Source organism: Sparus aurata, chromosome 4, assembly GCF_900880675.1.
Source record: "Sparus aurata chromosome 4, fSpaAur1.1, whole genome shotgun sequence".
Taxonomy (NCBI): domain Eukaryota; kingdom Metazoa; phylum Chordata; class Actinopteri; order Spariformes; family Sparidae; genus Sparus; species Sparus aurata.
In genome coordinates, this window is record NC_044190.1 from 22,368,289 (window position 1) to 22,391,606 (window position 23,318).

Sequence of the window (23,318 nt, forward strand, 5' to 3'; positions counted from 1 at the left end):
GTGAATTTTGCTATTGACAAAGGTATACCTGTGGGAGTGGTGTTGCACAAGGAGAGGATTTAGCCTTTCCTCAACAAGATTTAGCACATTCTTCTGTCCTCGTTGAAGCCCGGGGGGACATGTACTGAATTTGCTGAAAGATGCAAGGGGAGGAGAAGCTTTTTATGTTGTGAAACCTGAAGGATAACTGAATGATTTGTCAAACCATGTTTGTATCTGGTGGTTAGCGGCTTGTGTCAGCCACTGCAGGTTCAGGGTTGTGCAAGTTCTCGTGTAGTAAAGTCATGTTGAATAAGCCACCATGGTCGCTCTCTGCTGGAAATGAACAAGAAGTCTCAACATCCACAGACAAGGTCTGTGTCATTTGGAATATGATCTTTGCATTAACATCTAAATGTTAAAGCTGTTGCATGCATGAGAAATGCTCTCATCAATCGGTTGATTTGGTGGTGTGATGAATCGTGGTATTCAACTTTGGAAGTTGTTCTTTGGGGTTGTCTCAAAGTCAGGTCACCCAGAATTGACAGCCATTTTATAACGCTTGTGAGCATTCACATCCCAATATGACAGCTAGATCTCAATTAATCAAACAGCAACATAATAATTCACCAGTCTAGTGCCATTAAACCATAGCAGAATAACAACAAGTTGACATAATTAAAAGTGCCAGTCAAAGGTCGAAGGGTGAAAAACAATGCAGAAAACATGATCAATCATATACAGATAATTAGAAACTCATAAGCCCAGTCTACAAAGAGCCCATAAGGCAGGACGATCTTTAAGTCTCAGTTTAAAAGCATCCACTCTGCAGACAAGATGGTGCAACTTGCAGCTGCACCGCTGCCATTCATAATGGTGGATAACTTCCAGTTATTAAACACACTTGACACATGTTCAGTGAAGATCAGATTCACCTTGATGAGGTTCAATTCTGATTTTATATTCTGCACTCAACATCGGCAGTCTTGAGAAAATTTGTGGACTTAGTTGCCTTTTATGAGTTTTGTTTCTAGGAGCCATTTGTTATTTAGCATTTTTCAGTGGGTGCCATCATAGATTTACAGACTACAGTGGAGATGTCAGCAGCATATATAATCAATGAAGTGTTTTCTTTACTTTTTCAGGTAAATTTGCTATACCTAATGTGCACAGTGGACTTTAATAGAACTGATGGGTTATTCACACAGTTCAGTAAATGTTGAGACATTTATTTTTTTTAAATCAGCACAGCATGTCTGTTAGACTGTTGCCTATTTGTGTTTGAGATGCAAATCTTCAGCTGTATTTGTTGCAACAAGGTCATGTTTATTGGGATTCCCACAAGCCTTGAATTTCCATTGTTACCTACATTAGATTTGTTATTATGCAAATGTTTTAATGATGAACATAAAGAGGAAACCTTCAGCTTTCACTGGGGGCCCTCATATATTTGGAGTAGGGCTGCAGCTATCGAATATTTTTAGAATCGAGTATTCTACCGATTATCCCAACGATTAATCGAGTAATCCAATAAAAAATAATTTTGCATTATTAAACAACAATACCAAATAATGCAAAGGAAAATGACAGGCCTGTTAAATAGACCAAGCAATTGGCTTTTATTCCTAAATAAAACCTACAGGTATTTATTCCAACTATTCCTAATCCTGGAAGTAAGGGTGTGTGTTTGTTTATGTGTGCATGCGTGCGTGAGGGAGATTAACACAAATTAGTTTCCACATCTTATCTAGTCATACCAAAATCAGGCTACAGCCTCTGCCATATGTTCTAACTAGCAATGGTAGGCTATGTTAAATTAGATAACATTAATGTTTACGTTACCTTCTGCTGGCGTCGCCTGGTGAGCTGGTGTTAAGAACTGGATGCTTTCGGTTCAGATGTTGAATCATTGTTGACGTGCTGTTGTGTTAGGCCAGTTCTGCTTTGCAGTAGACACATTGCACTTTGTTATTTATTTTTTAAGTGTGAAATGATCCCAAACTTTGGACATTCTCTGTCTTTTACGGACAGTTTATTGGCACTCTGCCATAATGCCCACTCAATTCTGAACGTAATGGTGTGTGTCCGCAATAACAGTCGGTGTGGAAAAATTATCCCTGAGCTAAGCACACCACATAACGCGGGTGATAGGAATTAAACGAAGCCCATTTTTTGTAATCGAATTATTCAAGTTACTCAAGTAATTGTTTCAGATCTCGTTTGGAGGGCCACATTTGGTCAATGGACCACTCTTTACCTACACCTGACGCACAGTAAACCTATGGAGCAAGTAATTAAAAAAAAAATTCTGGCATGCACACAAAAGAGCAGTTTTGAAGAATACATGAAGGGTTTGTGGTCCTCTAACACAGTCAGCCTTGATTCTCAGGCTCACACCCAGCTGCTCTTGTTGCAGGGAATTCAGCCTGGCCTGACTCATGTTGCAGAGTGATAAATCTGTTGCTAATCTCTCAGGCCAGATAGTATACTTGGGCTGTTTGTCCCAGTCTGCCTGTCCCATGCTTATTTACACCCCTATTTCCTATACACTTCCTGTTCCTAACAGGAAAGGGAGGTGTCCCCTCAGACTCAAGTAATTCATGCAGAGACTTAGACAGCTGCCTATTGATAAATGCAAGACAAGGCAAAGCAAGGCTGAATTAGTTTTTCATGTGCTCTAAAGGGAGCACTGACTGTAGTGGTGGTTGGGAGGCTCGGAAAGGGATCTGAAGAGGGGATATCCAGGAACAGTTCTAATCTCTTGAGGGTGACAGACGAAGTGACAACAGGCCGTGGCACAGACTCATGTCTTTGACACCCTTGGCCCCATGTTCAGCATCAGGGCTGGAACCTAATCTGCTGAGGCGCTGGGTGTGAAGATATTCTCAACACTATGCATTGCTTTATTCAAAAATAGAAATGTACTCTGTTGTGTTGTCACATTTTGTTCATATTTGTGTGCAGAAATATCTTGTAACTTATAAACATTTGAAAATATAAGTTTCTCTCTCTCTCTCTCTCTCTCTCTCTCTCTCTCTCTCTCTCTCTCTCTCTGTCTCTCTCTGTCTCTCTCTCTCTCTCTCTCTCTCTCTCTCTCTGTCTCTCTCTCTCTCTCTCTCTCTCTCTCTCTCTCTCTCTCTCTCTCTCTCTCTCTCTCTCTCTCTGTCTCTCTGTCGCTCACCACAGGCGGCTTGCGGGGAATGACCTGTCATTCATCCACCCTGAAGCCCTGTCTGGACTCCATCAGCTCAAAGTCCTGTAAGCATACACCCTCCCTGCAACCACCACCACTGTCAACACAGACGCTTAGTGCTGTGACAGTGGGAAGTTTTCCACACGCTGTGGGAGAGAGGATATATTGCAGCTTGTGGTAACATTGTGGTGCTGTCAGCTTTTGCCACACTAAACACAGCCATAAAATGTAGGTCCACTTGGACGAGACGTCATGCACCCTTCCACTGCTGCCCCAACTGTATCTGTGGCTGTGAAAAACCCTAACAGAGCAAGCCCTGTTTAAAAATTAGTTCAGCACAGTTTACACCGTGCAGCACACCCTAGTGTGCTTGGACAAACTCGGAACACATCAGGGCCACACAGACCGCTCCCCTGTTGATTCTGCACGGGGTCGAAAGTTCAAAGTCCTGTCGATCTACAGGTGAGGTCTTGGTTACAGGACTGAAAACACAAACACTCTATCATATCAAGTTATTTATTCGCAATTTTAGCTGTAATCACACAAGTCAAACAAATGGAATTATTTTGACTACATGCTGCTGAAATAAAAACCCATCAGATTTTGATCAGTTCTCAAAAATACTGCAACTATGTAAGTACACATAATTTTACATGCTCCTAGTGAACCAGACATGTTGTTTCCCATTGCAAACATTGATAAAATAATTTTTTTTTAAATTGCACTGATGCACTTACCACTCTGAGGTCTCACTCTATGTCCCACCCACAATTATATCTGATATCTTGGTTACACATCACAAATAATGGCCTTTCAACACTTTCTAATCTGAATCGACATAGTAACCTGTAAGTTATGTTATCAAATGAATGTAGTGGAGAGGAAGTATAAAGTTGCCGAAAATGGAAACACTCAAGTAAAGTACAGTACATGAGTAAATTTCACTTAGTTAGTAGTTACATCACTAAAAGGTTTTTATTTTGATTGAAAATGTATATTGTTTCCAAATTTGTATGTCCCCTTGATTACTAGTAATCAGTATCCAGGATGCAAGAATAAGTCTTGTGAGTTGAAGTCATAATTTTGCCTTTTTACCTTCAGGATGCTCCAGAATAATGAGCTGAAGACTGTGCCCAGTGCCGCCCTGAAGAACCTTCAATCTCTCCAGTCTCTGTAAGTCATCTGCCCCATACACACACACACACACACACACACACACATTAGTATTGTCTACTCAGTTATCTGCTCTCAAACTTCAAATACACCTTTCAGTCATTTTACTGTATCAGGGAAACACTCACAGCTTTTTCAGCAGAGATTGTAATGATTATTTTTCAATGTCATCATACTGGTTGGATATGTTACCGGATCAGCTGGTTGCAAACATGGCAAACCTGAAATTGGTCTTTACTGAAAAATATCTGCCTTAATATCAAAATGTGGTTTTTGCTGCTAAAAGCAGTCATGATGTTTACACAGAAATATCACTTTACAAATACAGTTTCAAGTTGTATGTCATACGGCCCTGTTTTATGAATAGCCTCTGTTTCACTAAACATTACAGTTAATAAGAAAAGCTATTTAGTCCTGAATTCCTGGACAGGAAGGTCTGCTGCAGTCATAAGCACTGTTGTCAGAGTAAACACTGTAGTGAATTTAGACCGCCTACTATCCAAAGCAACAACATCAGTCTGGGTAGTAAGTCACAAAAATAATTATAAAACAACAGCAAAAGGAGAACTGCAGAACAGTTTATCTACTAATGTATGTAAAGATCTAAACGTTTGAAATTAAAATTTGTAAAACAAATGTATGCAAATATGGGTCCATGGGCAACAATGAAGTTTAGTTTGAGGTCACTGGCCACTGATTTCTCAGTGTGAACAGCAGACAGAATGCACTAAAGATTTGTGTAGACTTGAAATCAGTACTTTGGCTTTGACAGTCCTGATTCTTCCGTTAGTTGTTGAACATTTTCTGTTGAGGATGAGGATGTTGCACTTGCTGTGTCAGTCTGTTTGTCCACCTTCATCCAGACTACAATCTCTGAACAGCTACTGGATAGATTGCCATCAAATTTCAGACATTCATGTTTCTAAAAGAATGGCTCTAGTGCCACACCATGTTGGTCACATTTCTGGATTTGAGCGAAATGTCTCTTGGATTTTCCCAATACTTAAGATGTACTTTGTGTACATTGCTGATTAGCATGTTAACATGTTGAACTAAGATTTTGAATATGGTAAATATCATACCACATGAACCTCAGGATGTTTGTTACCATTAACTTTTGGCTTAAAGCCCTACTGTGCACTGTACAACCTTACAGTGCTGCATAAATGTACACTTGTAGTTTTCTAATAATATTCTTGATATCTGAATATCACATTTGGATATAACACTTCTAAATCTTTTTTTTTTTCTCATTCTCCTACTCGTTCTTTGGAGCTGAAGCTTATATTAAAGTGTCAAATGTGGTTATCAAACAAAGATATGAAATAGAGGCAGGATGTGATACAGTTTGACAAAAAACCTCCGCGTCTACAATGACATCAGTTCACTGAAACAGTAAACTCCATTGGGAATATTGGCAATACTGAGAATTATATAAGTTGGCCTAGTTTTTTGCTCCAAATGACAGAAACATCATGGATTTGTGCCATATGTTATTTAAAATCAAAGTTTACAACAGAAATACCAAAATAAATTGTGTCACAATTAGTCAGTTTGATTGATTAAAATGTACAGACCAAATTTAGGCAGGTAGCAGACTTTCATCAATATAGTTACATTTCCCTGTTTAATATGTGACTGCAGTCATCCCTGATGGTATTTGAAGTTTTAACTTTTAAATAACACGACTCTAACATGGCAATGTAATGAGAATAAAGACATATCTCTTCATCCTAGAATGATATCTCTATTATTTACTCAAGACATTGTTGATGTCATTTTGGGGTGGTTCCATTCACACTGCTATAGAGTTTGTTGTGCACTAAGCCCAGCGGTTGCCCTGTGTAAATGTAGGTCAGTCATAGTCAGCGGGTCTGTGGCTACCTTTTCTCTTTGTAAATTTGGATTGGTGGGTTTTGCAAAAACTTGTTTCTATAAAGCTGTCAGCCCTCTCACAATGTCCCGCTCCACTCGCCTTCAGTCTAGATATTGTTTTTCTGCAGCTACTGAATGTCACTTTCATCGAGACCATAACATGTACATGACTCTATTTGTGCCACCTTTCTCTACCACCGTGCCTTTGAGTTCGACAGGGACTAATGGAGGAATGGATCCAGCTGGAGAATTGTGCTGAAAATCCAGCTTTCAGCTATTATCACCCCTCCATATCCCTCCCTTGTCCCTTCCTTCCTTCCACTCTTCTTTTTTTTCTGCCTTTCTTCCTTCTATTTAACAGATGTCTTTTCTCTGTGAGGGTTTTAAGGTCTGTAGCTGAAGTAATATGCTTTGGCAGAGCCAGGAGTAGGTTTGTATAAAGCCTTAGAGAGCTAAATGTCAATCAAGACTGTTTTTCTTCCAGTCCAGACACTTGAGGAATTTTGAGGGAGGGCGAGACACTCAGTGAGGGAGGATAGCAGTGTGGTGATGGTGAAAAGAACACTTGTGCATTCATAATACTGCTTAAATAGTCTTTCTTTTACTGACAATCTACTGATCAAACTAAGGGTCAGTGGGGAGAATATCCACAGCATTTAAACTACGTTTTCCTCTCTTTTATTAGGAAAGTTTTGTGAAGTCAGCAGTTAAATGTCAGGTTAATATATCAGATTTACCATGGCATCCTCCTTGTGGCAGTTATAGGTGTGATGTGTGTTGTTCAGTTGCAGAATGAATAGTTGGAAAGGATACTCATCACTTTTCAGTGTAATAGTTGAAGAGCTCAACTTGTGCATGGAGGCATACAACTGGTACCTCTAGTAAATAATGATGTAGAGACCAAAAGTCAAACTGAGAATCAATAAATAAACCTCATCTTCCAGATGGATTTGAAGCTGCAAGATTTAATGAATGAATGAATGAATGTATCTACTTTGCTTTGAGTTGCATGTCTAAAGCCTTAATATCACACTAATTCCCTTGTTTTCCTTCCTTGTTTTCTTGGTACTGCAGTCGTCTGGATGCAAACCACATTACTACAGTCCCAGACGACAGTTTCGAAGGCCTTCAGCAGCTGCGTCACCTCTGGTTGGATGATAACAACCTGACGGAGGTCCCCATCAGTTCTCTGAGACACCAGGCGAACCTTCAGGCTCTAACATTGGCGCTCAACCGCATCTCGTACATACCAGACAACGCCTTCGCCAACCTCACCAGTCTAGTTGTGCTGTAAGTTATTTTAAGCTACTGTTCTAATTGTGGTTTGGATTCAAAAAATTATAATGTGATGTTGAGTAACAAATGTTTGTATCTGGTTCACTCATGTTTGTGACCAGCTGAACCTGTTGTGCAAGGTGTGGAGTGGATATTAAAAAAAGCATCCATTGAATTTCTCTGTATTTATAGGTGAGCTAAAAATTATTTATCGTTTGTCAATATAAACCTTAATCAATTACAGTATGGTATTTTACGTCACTGATAAGAAAAGCTTTAAAAAAAAAAAAGGAAGCACAGTGTTTGTAAATGGATAAATAGCCGTTTGGTGAAGCCATAAGTCAGTGGATGAATCTAAAGTTTGTTTAGACAGTTACATGCCAGGGCATCTGGTGCCTTTTAAAAGCTTCAGTAATGGAGAAACAAACAGTTTCACAGTCCTTACAGTGAACTTTCCCAGAACAGCCAGGAGAAGTTTGCACGCACCTATACACTAAAGAACTCAGCAGGAACAACCTGCTCATGTACTTTTTCAAAAGCGTCAATTAACCAGACACATTGACTGAGAGCATTGACGTGTTTACTAAAACGACCTGAGGGAGTAGCTGCTGTGAAAGTTGAAAGTCACTCAGCATTAAGTAGATGAGGATATTTCTCAAGTTGAATGTCGACACATGCAAATTCTCTGCAGTGTGAACATTTTAGTTTGATGTCTCTTTTGTTTCTGAGCCATGTTTGTAATGTGTGGCCTGAAATTTCTTTTGGTTAATGTTTAGGGATTTATTTTGGTGGGGATATTTGTCTTATTGGGGTTCTCTTAGGGTGCTTCTCTTATCCATCTTGCTGTTTAGATTACATCAAATTAGTAAAATGGCTGTACTTCTACTGCTCCCCTCTAAATTAAAGAAGCTGTATTTCCTATTCTGCCGTTCGTATATCTCCTGCATTTTTCTGTCACCACAAATCAACGCAAAGCACCTCTCCTTGTGTTCTGCTCGAGCTCTCACTGTATCCTCCAAGCGACTGCAAATCAGATTCCAAACACAAACATGCTGTCATATTTATTTCCACAGCTTATAGTTAATCAGTCAACAAAACGGGATGCTATTCATGCCCTGCTGTGTTTTCTGCATGCAAGCACTTTTGCAGTGAAATGTGCCATTGAGGTTTGAATTTGAATGTTAATGACACTTGAAAAAAGTCGCTCAGCTCCGAGAATTAATGTAAAATCAAGATTATCTTGTTGTGAATGCATGGCAGGAAATGCTAAACCCTCCTATGAGAGAAACTTGTACAAATACTTGGTGCGCTACGAATCTTAGGGATTGTTCCAAACATACTTTTTTTTTTTTTTTTACTGCTTCTGTTATACATTCACACAAACACACACACAAGCAGATGCACACTGACATACACACACTTTGAGTGGTATTGCTGCGGGGTTAGTATAAACACATAGGGATAAACAGGAAGAAAAGACCTTGAATCTATTTGGCGAGGTAAGCCTTCTGCATATACAGATAGAGTACAGGCACCTGATTCTAAAATCACACTCTGACATTAAAAATGACTCGTGGAACATTTAACAAAAGACTGGATGAATGTGAAAGATTATTTTATATCCAACTTAGAATGAGAACCACACAGATGTTTGTAAAACTGCTTTTGCTTTTCCAGGCATCTTCACAACAACAGAATTAAGGAGATAGGAGACAACTGTTTTGCTGGGCTGGTGAACCTGGAGACTCTGTAAGTGCGCAGTTATACAGTAATTGACGTGTGTGAGTTTGCTGGTGTTTGTGTGTGCTAACAGCTCCCCCACCCACCCCTGCTCCAGTCCTCCAGACATCATTGTGTCCACTTCCTCCTTTAATTGCTCTAGGATAAATAGAGCAAAGTACATGATGCTTATCATATCTGCCCTCCCACTGTTCACTTCCTCCTGCCACACAGCCATGAAAAATCTTTCAGTGACAGCCTTACCTAATGGCAAACAGCTACTGTACAACACACAGACCTTCACAGGAGACCAGGGATATCCTGATGCTGTCCTGTTTTTGTTTATAAATCTCAGTCTAGTGCATTACGAATGAAGTATCAGCTGGTACTCAGGCAGACCCAGTGTTTACTTCTTCTTGTGTAATAACACAGCAGAGGGGACACGTTGCCATGAATACGTAAATGCAGTGATGCAGTTCTGGGTTACAGCCTTTTTGCAGTGTTTCCAATTCAGGGTGGGAATCTCTTGGCGCCTCACAATTCGATTCAATTCCGATTCAGAGGTCAACGATTCGATTCTAAACCGATTATCGCTGCATGATGCAACCATTTTTTTGTGTACGTTTCCATGCATGATTTAAAATAATAATAATAATAATAGTAATAATAAAAGTTTGTAATTTGCTTCGCTCTTTCCGAGTTGGGTGGAAAATTTGATATCACTTGCTCAATGGTCCTCTGGTTGGAAGCAACTACAACCATGCTTCCACACGCTTGCTGTTAAAGCAGAGGCTGCCGGTTGAATGTTGCACTCCGCCATCTCATGTTTTTTAGTTATGTGCGCACCATCGACTGTCCGGGCACTGCACTTCCGCAATTACGAGTTCCGCCTCTTGCGTTGCATCAACATTACGTTGTCAGTTAACATTTAAAAAAATTGATTTTTTACTTTTGTAAATCGATTCAGAATCGTCCAGGTGCACGTTGTGGTGCATCTAAGAATCGATTATTTCTCCCACCCCTAGTTTCCAATGGATCTGTTCTGTTGTGTTCTGGAAGTTTGTTAAGGAATAAGATGCAAACTCTACATCCATAAAATGAACAAAATAGTGAAGTTCAAATGCAGCTTTACACCAGCAGCAGCATCTATGAAGCATCCATCATGTTCTTTTAAACCAAAGCATGTAACCTAACCCTATTTTGCTTTCAGTTGTGACATTGTAAATGTCTACTGGTCTGCTTTTTATTTGCTTGTCCTGAAAGGACAACTGTTTGTCAATTAGTCAGTTAAATTAAATTTCAACAGAGAGAGCAGTGTGAAGAATAATACTTCTATTTTTGACATTTTATAGATCAGAAAACGTCGAAAAAAAATAAATCAATCAAGCACTAGCTCTGTCGTTTAGTGTCATGCAGCTGAAAGATAAGTTTTAGTATTTTAGAGTATCGGGATGTTTTTTGTTTGTCTTTTTTTGAAGTGGGCTTGATTCCATAAACTAATCGACCAAGGATCAGATTTTAGGATTAAGTTATTTATTATGTCTTCCTAGTTTTTAGGATGTGTGATTTGGTGTTGAGAGCAGTCACAGAGAGAACCAGATACTTCAACACTCCTGCTAGTAATGCTTAATCATCTACTTCTGTGTTTTAATGTGTGATTAATTAGTGAGCTTGACTTCCTGTGTCTTTCTGTCTCATTCTAGAGATCTGAACTTCAACAACCTGATGGTTTTTCCTAAAGCAATAGAGGCCCTGCCTAAACTGAAAGAACTGTGAGTATATTGTAATGTTTCTCCTCTGTGAAAGAAATAGTTTGTACTGATGTGAAAGTCAGGAACCTGATAAATATCTGACAAAGTAGCTATGAACTAAATAAGAGACAAGTGGATCACAGATGCCAAGTAGCAAAACTATTCAAACCTACTATCAATCTTTCTGAGTGTCAATGAATTGTTAAAATAAAAATCTTGAGTGGTTAAAAAGTTCATACGGACACATACAGGTTTAAAGGGGAGCTATTTCCTATAATAACAATTTTATTATTAAATTATTGTTTTTCTGACATAACAGTGCAGTGTACTGTGCTGATTAAACAAAAATACATTTGCTGAAATCATTTGCAACAATTTTCAACATTTGTGAGTTTTATTTTGAAAGCTAAAAAAAACACAAGTCTTACTTCCTGGTCCTCCTGATGAACATGTTAGTTATGTCTAGAAGATTTATTTAAAATCAATTGACAGATCTTTTGTTTCTGTAGCAGACATCGACAGTTGATGTCATTTATTTGTGCTTGATGTGGTTGAGCTGTCTTTGTCTTTTGTATCATTTCTTTTTCAGGTTTTTTAACAGTTAACAAAAATGTTTACTTTAACCGTTATAGTCACCACTTGCAACTTTATAATGGCCATCTGAACATTGGTAGTTTTGAATCTGTCTACCTAACATACTCCTATGTCAGGTTTCACATTGAAAAAAGTGTCTTTCCGCCCTTTCCTCCTTGACCTTCTCTCTGCAGCGGGTTTCACAGCAACGATATTGCTTCCATACCTGAAGGGGCCTTCCATAACAACCCCCTGCTGCGAACCATGTAAGGTCAAACTCTCTCTCTGATTTACTACTAGACACTACTTACAACAGACCTAGCACACTAATAACTCAAATTTGTACTGTGTGAAGTTTACAGTATGCTCTCTGAGAAGCACACATACTGTATTAGCTGATACGAGAGTTAGGCTTCAGTAGTTGAATGTCCAGAAGATGGTGCCATTCTTGCAAAGTAAATCTCTTTGAACCCCCCCCCCCCCCCCTGTCGGCTCAGACATCTTTATGACAACCCCCTGTCATTCGTGGGTGCTTCAGCTTTCCAGAACCTGTCTGACCTGCATTCACTGTAAGTCCTGCTGACACAAAAGCTATTGAAGTGTGCTTTAAAGTGTCCTTGTTTCATCCAACTCACGCCTCAATGTTTAAGATCTTACTATTTGTCACCATGTGTTTCAGGATGTTGCGAGGGGCCAGCATGATGCAGGACTTCCCCATCCTCACGTGGACTAATAACCTTGAGAGTCTGTGAGTGAACATTGATGCCGCATCTGTTCCTGCTTGTGTTTTTGTGTGTCTCAGAAGTGACTGATTTGGTTTTTAATTTCCAGAACCCTGTCAGGAACCAAGATTTCATCCATCCCTGCTGATCTTTGTGAGGATCTTAAGTTGCTTCGAACACTGTAAGAGACTTTTTCTTTCCTGTTATCTTCAGCAGTCTACTTAACAAATATCTTAACACATCTTAATCTGATATCACCTTCCTGAGATTTAAGAGTGTAAGCATCTTAGCAGGACAGTTCAAATTATTTTAGTGTAGCCTGGTGGGCAGTCTATGGCTTTAACACTGTCACAGGAGGAATTTAGAGCCCCCTTTGTGCTAAAAATTGGCATTTTAGACATTTTAAACTGTATAAGCTGAGTCATAGGGTAATTGTTTATTGACCAATGAGGCTTCATTTGATATCATCACCATCTAATTGTTGCTGTTCATTTTCCTCCATCAGAGACCTGTCCTACAATGAGATCAAGGAGTTACCGGCCCTGCAGGGATGTGTCCAGCTGCAGGAGATGTGAGGGTTGAACTTGTACAAGTCACTTGAATCATTTCAAATAACGATGGTGAAGCTTAGAAGATGGATCCTATCTTGAGAACTGGAGCTTACAATGTAACAACAACATATAATAATGGCATTCAGTAGAGCACATACCTCCACCAAGGCCCAGCAGTTCAACCACAGCCACACCAAAAGTTAATCGTATCTATTCTGGGCTGAGACCAATCCTCCAGCCAAGCATTTTGTGTAATGCTGCTGACAAACCAACCAAGTAACAGACACAAGTGAAAATAGAACATCCTTTGCAGAGCTAATAATGTTATAAGTAACAACAACATTGATAATGAAATAATTATTTGCTTGTTTATAACCTGTAATTTCTTGTTTTCAATCAACAGAAGCTTTCAGCACAACCATATTCAGCAAATTGATAGGGACACTTTCCAAGGTCTCTCTGCTCTCCGTTTACTGTAAGTCCACTCAGTTACACACATACTATAAGTCACACATGCTTATACTGGATTTCCCACCGAAATTAGCGAGTCAACACAGGATTGTATGATAAACTTATTTTATCCCCTTCAAGTAAGATGGGCGCAAAACCAGAAGTTAGCCTGCTTGGGTGGAGAACCAGGTATTTTCATTGCTGGGAAGTCAAGCTTTTTGGCTTCAACACCACACCGGAAGCATTCATAGGAACGCACAGGGCTATGCCTCCAACTCAATGTCTGGTAATAAAACATACTTGGATAGACGCAACCCAAATTCCTTCCAGATTTACGCACAACCACTGGATGCTGAAACTGCGTCACTTCGTGCAGCGGAGTTTAGCGTGTTCACCCGGGTTTTACGTTTAGATCAAAGCCAAGCCAAGATGATAAAAACTTGGTTCCACTGTGGAGTCAATTGACTCGGTGTAAATGCAGAGTCAACACATTCCCATTGTTTATTTGTCACACACACTCAGTAAAACACGCTTAGTCACACACACTCAATCAAACACAGTGGATGCAGTAAAAACTAATGTTTATTTTCTGTATTGTGAGCATTTTGTTGTGATTTTCCACAGAGACTTGAGTAGAAATGAAATCAGAGTCATCCACAGAGATGCTTTCCTCACCCTCACCGCACTCACCAACCTGTGAGTATGATAGCACCCTCCGTCATGATAGAGTACAGAAGTCCAGTCATTTGTCATCATTTGGTTAGTTGTACTGAATCTCTGATTGTTTGCAGAGATCTGAGTATGAACTCTCTGACCGTGATTCCAACGACTGGACTGAGCGCGCTCAGTCAGTTGAAGCTCTCAGGGAACCCGCAGATGAAAAATGTGCTGACTGCAAAAAATCTGCCCAAACTCAGGTGGGAAAGAACGTCTGTTGAGGAGAGAAGGTAGAAACATTTAACATTGGCTGGTTTTTTGGACGCTGGCAACTGCAGCACCTCAGATTCGATTCCGGCTGGGGACACTCTTGCTTGTGATCCCCACCTCTTTCTCCCTCCCTATTTAGTCAGCTCCGTACTGTCTAATGTGGGCAAAACAATGCTCAGATACTTGACAAGTAATATTTAGCACATTATTTTTGTGATTCGCTGTAACGTAAAATATTTTTTTTTTTGAAAATATTCAATTAAATGAATTTCAATTTCTTACAAGGTTGTAAAGGGTAGAACATGTGCAAGAGTTAGCTACAGAATCTGAATAAATGTAAAAGCTGTGATTAAACTTCTTGTTTTTGAACACAATTTCTAATGAATTAATTTCAAAATGAAATGTCACATTACAGATATGTAGAATTTATAAAGCTTGATTTCATGGCTGTTAAAATTGAGAAATAGTTAGGAGGAGGTGCATAGCAACATCAATTCTGTGTTGTTGAGGAATTCAGGCTTTTTCTAAAAAAGATAGTCTCTTGTACTGGCATACTCACTAAGGGAGTTTCAACTTTTAGCCACCTCTTGGGCTTTTTTTCTACACCTTATTTTCAGTGTGTAGTCATAAAAGTAAGAAAACATCTAACCTTTTCATTAAAAGTCTTTACTAGCCCTAAATGCCTTTATATGTTTTACATAGATACCTGTTTTCATCACAGGAAGATACTTTACAGGGAAGTTTCTCTTGATCATAACAATGTCTGAGTGTGCGGGTTCTTGCATTGAAAACACACTTGCTGTAACCCAAAGAGGTCAAGCAGTCCAAAATGGAGATGCCGTGTTACATAACCTCAAACCAAGCAGTTTTATTAATAAACCTGACCAATCCTGTAGAGAACTCAAAGTGTACATGTCATTCTCTGTCTGCTGTGATTTCATGTGTGTGACAGAAAAACAGAAACAAACTCCACCTCTTCTCCCCCCGTTTAATGAGAAATCCAGCTGAATCTGTTTTCTCTACAATTGTGGACACTATGGAAACATCCAAATATTAGGGCCAAATATTTGCAGACAAACACATTATTTATACTTCTCCCAGTACGGTATTGAGAATCTGGACCATCTGTATTATTATTAACAGAGAACCTCAGCAGGATGTTCACAGCCGTTTTAAATGATTGTTGTTTGTTTGTAGGTCCATCTCGGTCCCGTACGCCTACCAGTGCTGTGCATTCGTTGGATGTGACTCAATGTCGAGTTCGTCTGAGGAAAGTGACATAAAGAAATCTACAGGTGGGAATGCTGCAGCCAGCCTTTATTCTGTGAACAGCTGACATGTTATCTCAACATTTTTTGTGTTTTATATGTGTAAAGGCAACAAAAAGTTGTTTTTTTCATTCCCACAGCAGATGTAATAGTTGATCATTTAAGTCACTCTAGGATTAGCCTGCATGCTTTGTTGTAACTGTTGATAGACTCTGTGCTGCAGATGTATTTCTGTGTGCATCAGGGAACAGTTACCATGTGTTTTATCACATGAAATAACTTGAACTAAATAACTCTCTTTACTTGTTATGAAATGGTAAAGTTAAAAGAAATGTTGTGCATTTAAAAAAAATAAAAATAAATAACCACACTTTTATATACAAAAAACTTGCAGAGAGGAAATTGTAATACGATTTGAATATAAATTACTGTTTATGGTGTTTACATACCATAGGCACAGAATGAAGAATTGGCAACCTGTCATTGATACTCAAAACAAATGTGTTGGCATATAACCAGAGTTATCGCTTACTGCCTCTAACTGTAGCTGCCCTTAGCTAGTTTGCTCAGTTAGCCATGCAGCTAGCGGCTCAGACTGGTAGCCCGGGGACCACGGGATTGTCACTGTTAATGCCTTGTGCGTAAGAGCATTGGACTGAACCAGACCTGGGCTCGCTGGTTAGCATGGCTACTTCAGTGGATATCTCTGCAACGCAATACATATTCATTATAACTTAAAAATAGCTAATGATTCATAATTCTATTGATAATTTTAGTCATATTTTCACAGTTTTTAACAGAAATTCTTTCATAAAGTCCCTTCAGCACCCTGGTATAGTAGAAGATAATTACTTTCAGATTCTGAAAGATCTCGTGTTTGTTTTTGACTGTAGATTCACTTAAATATCATTAATTGTTGTATAGCAGGAACAAGAATTTGGAACGTCAAATAAAAGCATTGAACAGTTACTGATGACTGTATACATATGACAACTTCTTTTTTTACATGGCCACTATTCATGATTTTACATTTTTATTTATTTTCAGGTGGGGAGGATGTGGAAAGAATCTCAATGATTATGCATTGCTCTCCTTCACCAGGTAAGCATTAAACAGCTGTTTACATTTTTCACTATGTGTCCGTTTACTTTGACCAGTTAGTGTTGAAGAGCTTGAGATCATCTAAAAACTAAATCACTCAATAAAGTGTTTCTGTCCTCAGGAGCCTTCAAGCCTTGTGAGCACCTGCTAGGTAACTGGATGATCCGTCTCACAGTCTGGTTCATCTGCCTGGTGTCGCTGGTCTTTAACAGCCTGGTGCTCGTGGCCACCTTCTCCCCCGCACACCAAGCTGCAGGCCACTCCCACTCCCTCACCCCAGCACTCTCTCCAGCCAGGCTGCTGATGGGGCTGCTGGCCCTGGCCAACCTGCTCACAGGCCTGTACGTCGGCGTGCTGACCGTGCTCGATGTTGCTACTTGGGGCTCCTTCGCTGAGTTTGGCGTGTGGTGGGAGATGGGGCCTGGCTGTCAGATCACTGGAGCTCTGGCCGTCTTCTCATCAGAGTGGGCTGTCTTGTTACTGTCACTGGCCGCCGTGGAGCGCAGTGTGGCCGTGCGGACAATTCTCGGGAAGGTTATGATGTCGCCCAGGAGGAATGGAGGCAGCTATCGCGGATGCTGGAGGGGAGATCGACGCTTCAGCCTGGCCGCAGGACTACTGGGGCTGCTGGCTGCTGCTGGAGCCTGCCTGCCTCTCCTTACGTCCAGTAACCAGTCAGCCTCTCCGCTCTGCCTGCCTTTTGCTGGTGGTGAGAGTCCAGCTCTGAGTGTTACAGTCGTTCTGGTGCTGCTCAACGCGCTGGCCTACCTGTTCACTGCAGCTGTCTACACCCAGCTGTACTGCCACCTGGGCAGGGTGGAGCTGGCAGATCCGGAGCAGACGGGGGCCCTTAGACATGTAGCCTGGCTCATCTTTACCAACTGCATCTTCTTCTGCCCTGTTGCCGCTTTCTCCTTCGCCCCTCTCTTGACTGGCTCTACAGCCGGCGGCCCGGAGATCGCCAAGTCTGTCACACTAATTTTTTTCCCGCTGCCTGCGTGCCTGAACCCAGTGCTGTATGTCTTCTTCAGCCCGGCCTTCAGGGAGGACTGGCTGAGACTGCGCGGCCGTGGAGGTTTGAACAGGGACGTGAAGGCTGGTACGGAAAGTCATGAAGACGATGGAGGCGGAGGGTCGGAGCTCACGGATGGAGGCTCCTCCACCCATGTGGGCTTTGACTGTGGGGTTTACTCGCAGCTCTGTGGAGAGACAGTTGTTTGCGAGCAGTGTGAAGCTGCACTGCATGCCAGGACCTGCTCTTCTCCCTCGTCCTCCACAGTCTGTAGACACTTGGTGAAGTCTCATAGCTGTCCCACCCTCCTGGCAGGAGCTGCAGTCTGCCAGCGCACCGATGGGTTTTGGGCAGACAGCGGCACGCCCTCTGCTCAGTCCGAGTATGCTGACGAGGGGGACTCATTTGTGTCGGACAGCTCAGACCAGGTTCAGGCCTGTGGCAGGGCCTGCTTTTGTCAGAGCAGAGGCCTTCCTCTGGTACACTACTCATACAACATACCTCGAGTCAAGGACTAAGGACGCTTCAGAGTGCCAGTACGTCTGTATGCACAGATCTCTATCATGTGAATTTAGATGCTACAAGAAAACATTTTTATATCAAACGAAAAAATGTGCCAACTACCCTGCTAAAAGACTATTCAGCGAGCACTTATATTTCTAATTACTGAGTAAACAGAGATGCAACCAATCATTTAAAGGGAACTTGGAATGCTTTTTGAACTTAGAGACAATTTCCAAGTGAGCTTAACTGAGCACATTGTGCCACAAACTGGTCGACAAAGGATCTCGCAAAGGAAAATCTTGCCACCAGTGCCTGCCTCTTGCTTTCAGTTTGATTTCAGGATGTTGCAGCCTCAATGTACGTGTCAAAGAATTTGCGATTTCTCTGTTTCACATGTACTTATAAGCTTTTTTCATTTAAAATTGTTAGACATGTTGTCCTTTTTTAAAACTTCTTCACTGCAACTGTTGATTTTATACTTTGATTTTTTCTTCTTTTTTTACATAAATGTAGCAAATGTAATAATCATCCTAGACTTTTCTGTGTGAATGTAACTTCCAGGTGGTCCTCACCCACCTGAGGGGAATAATGTAACGTCAGCAATAACTTCTGCCCCCACCTGCCTGTGACCGTAATCCACCGGCGTGAGAATGGTATAAGCAAATGGCAGTCTATAATAAACACTTCTTTGCTTTAAGTCACTAAGACAAAAAATGTGATAAAAGTAGCAGATTTCACTGTTTTAGCAACAACTTTGCTTGGTGGTGGTGAAACATTGTTATTTATTGTTTGAGCAGCAGGAGTGTCCGGGTGGAGACGATTTCAGGTGTACGAACGGTGGCCTTTGAATGATACAATATAAACTAAGCATTCTACAAAACAACAGCAACTCTCTAAGTTTAACTTTTCATAAAGACCACACTTGTTTAGGTCATTATTTTCATTAGTCTGGAGAATTATTCCAGTTATTTTAAATCTAGGCCTTATTTTTTGAGTTTTTGCCATCAGGCTGTGTGATTAGGATCCAACTTTTTTATTTCCTAACCGCAGAGCCGCAATGTTCTGTTTGTCAGAGGGCCAAGAGACAAATCAAACCCAACAAACAGAAAACTTATTTTTGGCTGACAGAACAATTGTTGGCTCATTGCTCTGTTGAACACAACATGTTTTTGTTTGGTGTAATCTGTTTTAAATTAGAGTATCCTGTAATTAAAAGTATTACTTCCAGTCATCACATCAAAAAGTACAAAGGAATTATTTGATGTTTTCGGAAATGTGCTTAAATTATCTTGAAGCTCACTTGCACTTAACTGAACTCCGTATGCTAAGTGTGAAGCTACAGACAGCTGCTCGTTATCTGAGATTAGCGGACAGACTGGAGGAGGAGGGAAACGGCTAACCTGTTTAATCTATTCAAAACCTGAAGGATTAAACAAACGAGATATCATGTGGTGATCAGTGAGCTTTAGATGTGCTGGTTGGTGGATTAAGTCACTTTTGGACTGTAGGACTGTTTTCCATTGGGCTCAGACTTGATGCTAAGCTAAGTTAACTGCTGTAGTTAACTGTAGCTCCATAATTAGCATACAGATATGAAAGTTGGATCGTTGATCTTATCTAACTGGACACGAGGCTTTGGTTTCATTTTGCCCCACAAATTGTAGATAATAACTGTAGTTGTTAGGACTATAATTGCTGTAATGATGATAATAATAGTAATAATAATAACATAATTCGGTTCGATGCTTATCAATCAGGAAAGCCAAAACAAAAAAACAACTGTACTTATGCCAGTTGATCTTATGAGAAGAGTAATGGCTGACGTACGATTCTGGTTGATTTTGAACACAATCTGGCTCGAAAGCAACAAGTTGAACACATGAAAGCCTTCCAAGTCAAACACGTGAATATAATCCCACTCTTCCACTTCTTCTAATTTAAATGTGAAGGCAGCAAGACTGGCAGCCAGCTGAGTCAACAAGTAAAAGTACACGCGGAGCCAAAAAGTATGAAACAGAGCATTATAATGGAAATGTGGGTGATCGTTATTCAACCACAGATATTTAAAGACAAGTATCTGCAGTTTTTGGTGTTTGCATGCAATGTGGGCAATCTGTGTACCTGTCGAGGTTCTTGGAGCTCTACAGTGAAGTAATTGTCCAAATTCTAACCAGAATAAATGGGCATAGAAGCAGCAGAATAAGGCCTATGATTTTAAATAATTAGAATTATCTTTAATTCACTGCCTCCAGAGTGACTCAAACGTGTTGCTCTTCTGCTCTTTACAGCCTGTATAACCCTGTTTTATTTTACAGCTCATCAGAGGAGCATTATTGTATTGTAAAGGACATAATGCAGATCTCTTCCCACCCCGAGAGCTTGACCTGAGTGAGATTGTGTGACGAGGGATTGACTGATGTTTGGTGTGCTGGAGCGTGACTGCACACAGTAAAGGTGGATACACCCTCGGAGCATGTATCCACAAGTGCACGTCATGTGAGTGCTCAGGAATTTAGGCGATGTAGAGAAACGTTTCCTTCCACCAGCGAGACATTCTCGTGTCCTCGTAATGCACCATTTAATTTTAATCTTTTGGGTTTTATTATCTGTATTCATGCAGGCGTTGTCTCGACTGGGTGTGTCAATACTTGCACCAACCAAAATGTCCGTTGATTGTCTGAGATGTCTGATGTCCCATCTGGTGAAAATGTACAGAAATCTTTTAGTAGTTTGGTTTCTATTTTGTTTTTTTTTGTTTTTTTTGTATTTGTATGTAAATTATTTGAAAACAAGTAATCAAAAATGGGATGCTAACTAAGGAAGCTACCTCCTCAACTGTAGTGGCTACCAGCAGTGCTTTGTAAAAGAAAAGTCTGTTTTTATTTGTTGTTATTCTTTTTATTTTTTTCTTTTGGTTGTACGTCATAATTTTAGATAAGTGCAAATTGTGGGAGGAATCTTATGTACTGTATACTGTGATTTTTTTTTTAACCAAACTATAAACTATGAAATGTTTGTTTTTATCTTATATAGGTACAAACACGCAGAAATGATTCAGATTAGCCTATAAAACAGAATCTCACTTAATTTTCAGTTCAAATTAAATCTTGTTTGTAGTTTTTCATGTGAGATCTCCCAAAGTTGTTTTTATTTCTTCTGTTCAAGTAGAAAATTAATTCTATCAATTGTGAATGAATAAAATTGGAAAACCACACAAACTTTTCTATTTACCTTTGTGTTAAAAAGGAAACACTGCAGTGACAGTTGACTGCATTAGATATCTTATTGTATAGCTTTGCACTTTTGTGTTGCTGCATAGATTTTTGCGACTGAACATAATCTAGAAGAATCTGTTAATTGCATTGTATCAGAGAAAGGTAGATCCTCTTAAAGTGGAAATATTGACTGTAATCCTACATTTTTTACTCCCCGCAGAATTCTTCAACTCAACGCTGACTTATCATTATTCTTACCAAAACGTGTGACATATACTCCAAACTGAGAAGGATTCCAGCAAACTAATGTGGAAATCATATTCATTGGGTTGGTAGTTAAGATAACTAAATGTCCCAAAAAGCCATTTTCAAGCTCAACAGATGATAATGTTGGTCGGTTTGTGTGCTACATTGGTCCCACCTGAATATCTCATCAACACTTAGATGGACAGCCATGACATTTTCTGTAGACATTCATGTTCCTCAGGGGATGAATCATCAAACCTTGGTCATCACTTTACTTCCCCTTCAGCGCCACCATGAGGTCAAAATATACATCTGTATTGTTTTTTTTGTTTTTTTAAATGGTACAGACCTTTGTGTTTCTCAGACGATGCAAAAGACTTAGGTGACTGTCTTTCAGCAGAAACGTTAAGTTCAATTTTGGGAGTTTTGAGTGAAACTATTAACTAACTAACTATGGGGTTGCCATGACATTTGGCACACACATCCACAACCCCTATGGGAAGAACTGAAAGAACTTCCTTTATCCCTATAACTTTAATCCAGGGCTGTCATTAGATCATATACTTTGGTTGACGATTAAATAGCTAACATTTTTTGTTTGTATCTGTTTCAGCTGTATTTTGTGTTGAGTGCTAACCAGCTGATGTTAGCTTGCTAACAAGTTAAAGTAAGGCCCAATTTACCTGGCGACATTTTTTAGTTTTTCTTTTGTGTTTTCAAAATCTTCAGCATTCATATGACAACGCTGTGAAAACAATCTTCTTACGCACCAATCCGCAAAAAAACGATAATTAAAAAACTGCAATATGCATTCCAGGCCAGCAGGTGTCGGTGTAACTTTGCAATTAAACACCACAGAATGACACGACGCACCTGTGCATGAATGCCTTCTTCTTCAGGGCGGTGACTCATCACATCACAGTAATGGTGCAGCAAATATACACTCTTGGAGGATAGCTTATAAACTCAGCACAAAGCAGCACCATGTTTCTTGTTGGTTTTCATGGGAATTGTGTGATGTCAGTTTTCAAGAAGACAAAAAGATTATACCAGAACGTGGATTAAAACTTTTGGTGTTGTCAGGCAGAAAGGTTTGCTGCTGTCGCGTCTGAGATGGTAAACATGAACTGCATACCTGAACATCAGCGTGTTAGCATTGTCCCTGTTAGCATATTAGCATGCTGATGTTAAGTTGCGGAGAGTAGCAAAGTACAATGTGTTTAAAGCAAAACTCTTGCCAAAATGCAACCACGGCTTTTTTTTGTGAATGTACCCAAGTCAAACCTTTGTGTAAAAGGTATAAGGGTATATAGGCATAACTCTCCTCCAAGTTACGTCACATTTGGAGTTTGATACTTCTGGCTGGCAGGACGGGGACGAGCGGAACAAGCAACTGCTAACTTGAGTTGTTCAAAAACTTTCTTTTTAGTAAACTCTGTGTACACAAAAAATGTTCTCAATGCTCGTGTTCATGTGAAGAGACCCTGGTGATACTATACTACGAGCAAAGTTTCATGTTGTGTCGAGCCTTCTTAGTGTTTTTAGAATAGCAATTTTGATGCTATCGCTAAAGTTCCGTAGCACTCCCATTTAAAATGAGTTTGACCCGAAAACAAAAATATGGTAAATCTTAAAAGTGCCTCTTTCGTCGTAATTATTCTTTTACACTAAGGTTTGACTCAGGTTCATTCACAAAAAAAGCCTAGGTTGCATTTTGGCAAGAGTTTCGCTTTAAGTAGATGTAGATGCCAAAACCTGAACTCCAGTATGTGTTTAACTTGAAA

At 40.0% G+C, this 23,318-nt stretch overlaps 1 protein-coding gene across 1 annotated transcript in view; it reads left to right on the forward strand.

Annotated features, from left to right (window-relative positions):
- lgr4 (leucine-rich repeat containing G protein-coupled receptor 4) overlaps positions 1-21,291 on the forward strand; it is a 47,165-nt gene extending 25,874 nt beyond the window's left edge. Inside the window, exons 3-18 of the mRNA XM_030414706.1 lie at positions 3,166-3,237; positions 4,274-4,345; positions 7,295-7,510; positions 9,173-9,244; positions 10,918-10,986; positions 11,733-11,804; positions 12,036-12,107; positions 12,218-12,286; positions 12,370-12,441; positions 12,766-12,831; positions 13,215-13,286; positions 13,886-13,957; positions 14,053-14,178; positions 15,386-15,483; positions 16,504-16,557; positions 16,679-21,291. Of these exons, the coding sequence (XP_030270566.1) occupies positions 3,166-3,237; positions 4,274-4,345; positions 7,295-7,510; positions 9,173-9,244; positions 10,918-10,986; positions 11,733-11,804; positions 12,036-12,107; positions 12,218-12,286; positions 12,370-12,441; positions 12,766-12,831; positions 13,215-13,286; positions 13,886-13,957; positions 14,053-14,178; positions 15,386-15,483; positions 16,504-16,557; positions 16,679-18,087 (2,683 nt within the window). The 3' untranslated portion in view covers positions 18,088-21,291. The remainder of the gene's footprint in view (positions 1-3,165; positions 3,238-4,273; positions 4,346-7,294; positions 7,511-9,172; positions 9,245-10,917; positions 10,987-11,732; positions 11,805-12,035; positions 12,108-12,217; positions 12,287-12,369; positions 12,442-12,765; positions 12,832-13,214; positions 13,287-13,885; positions 13,958-14,052; positions 14,179-15,385; positions 15,484-16,503; positions 16,558-16,678) is intronic.
- Positions 21,292-23,318: the final 2,027 nt, after the last annotated feature.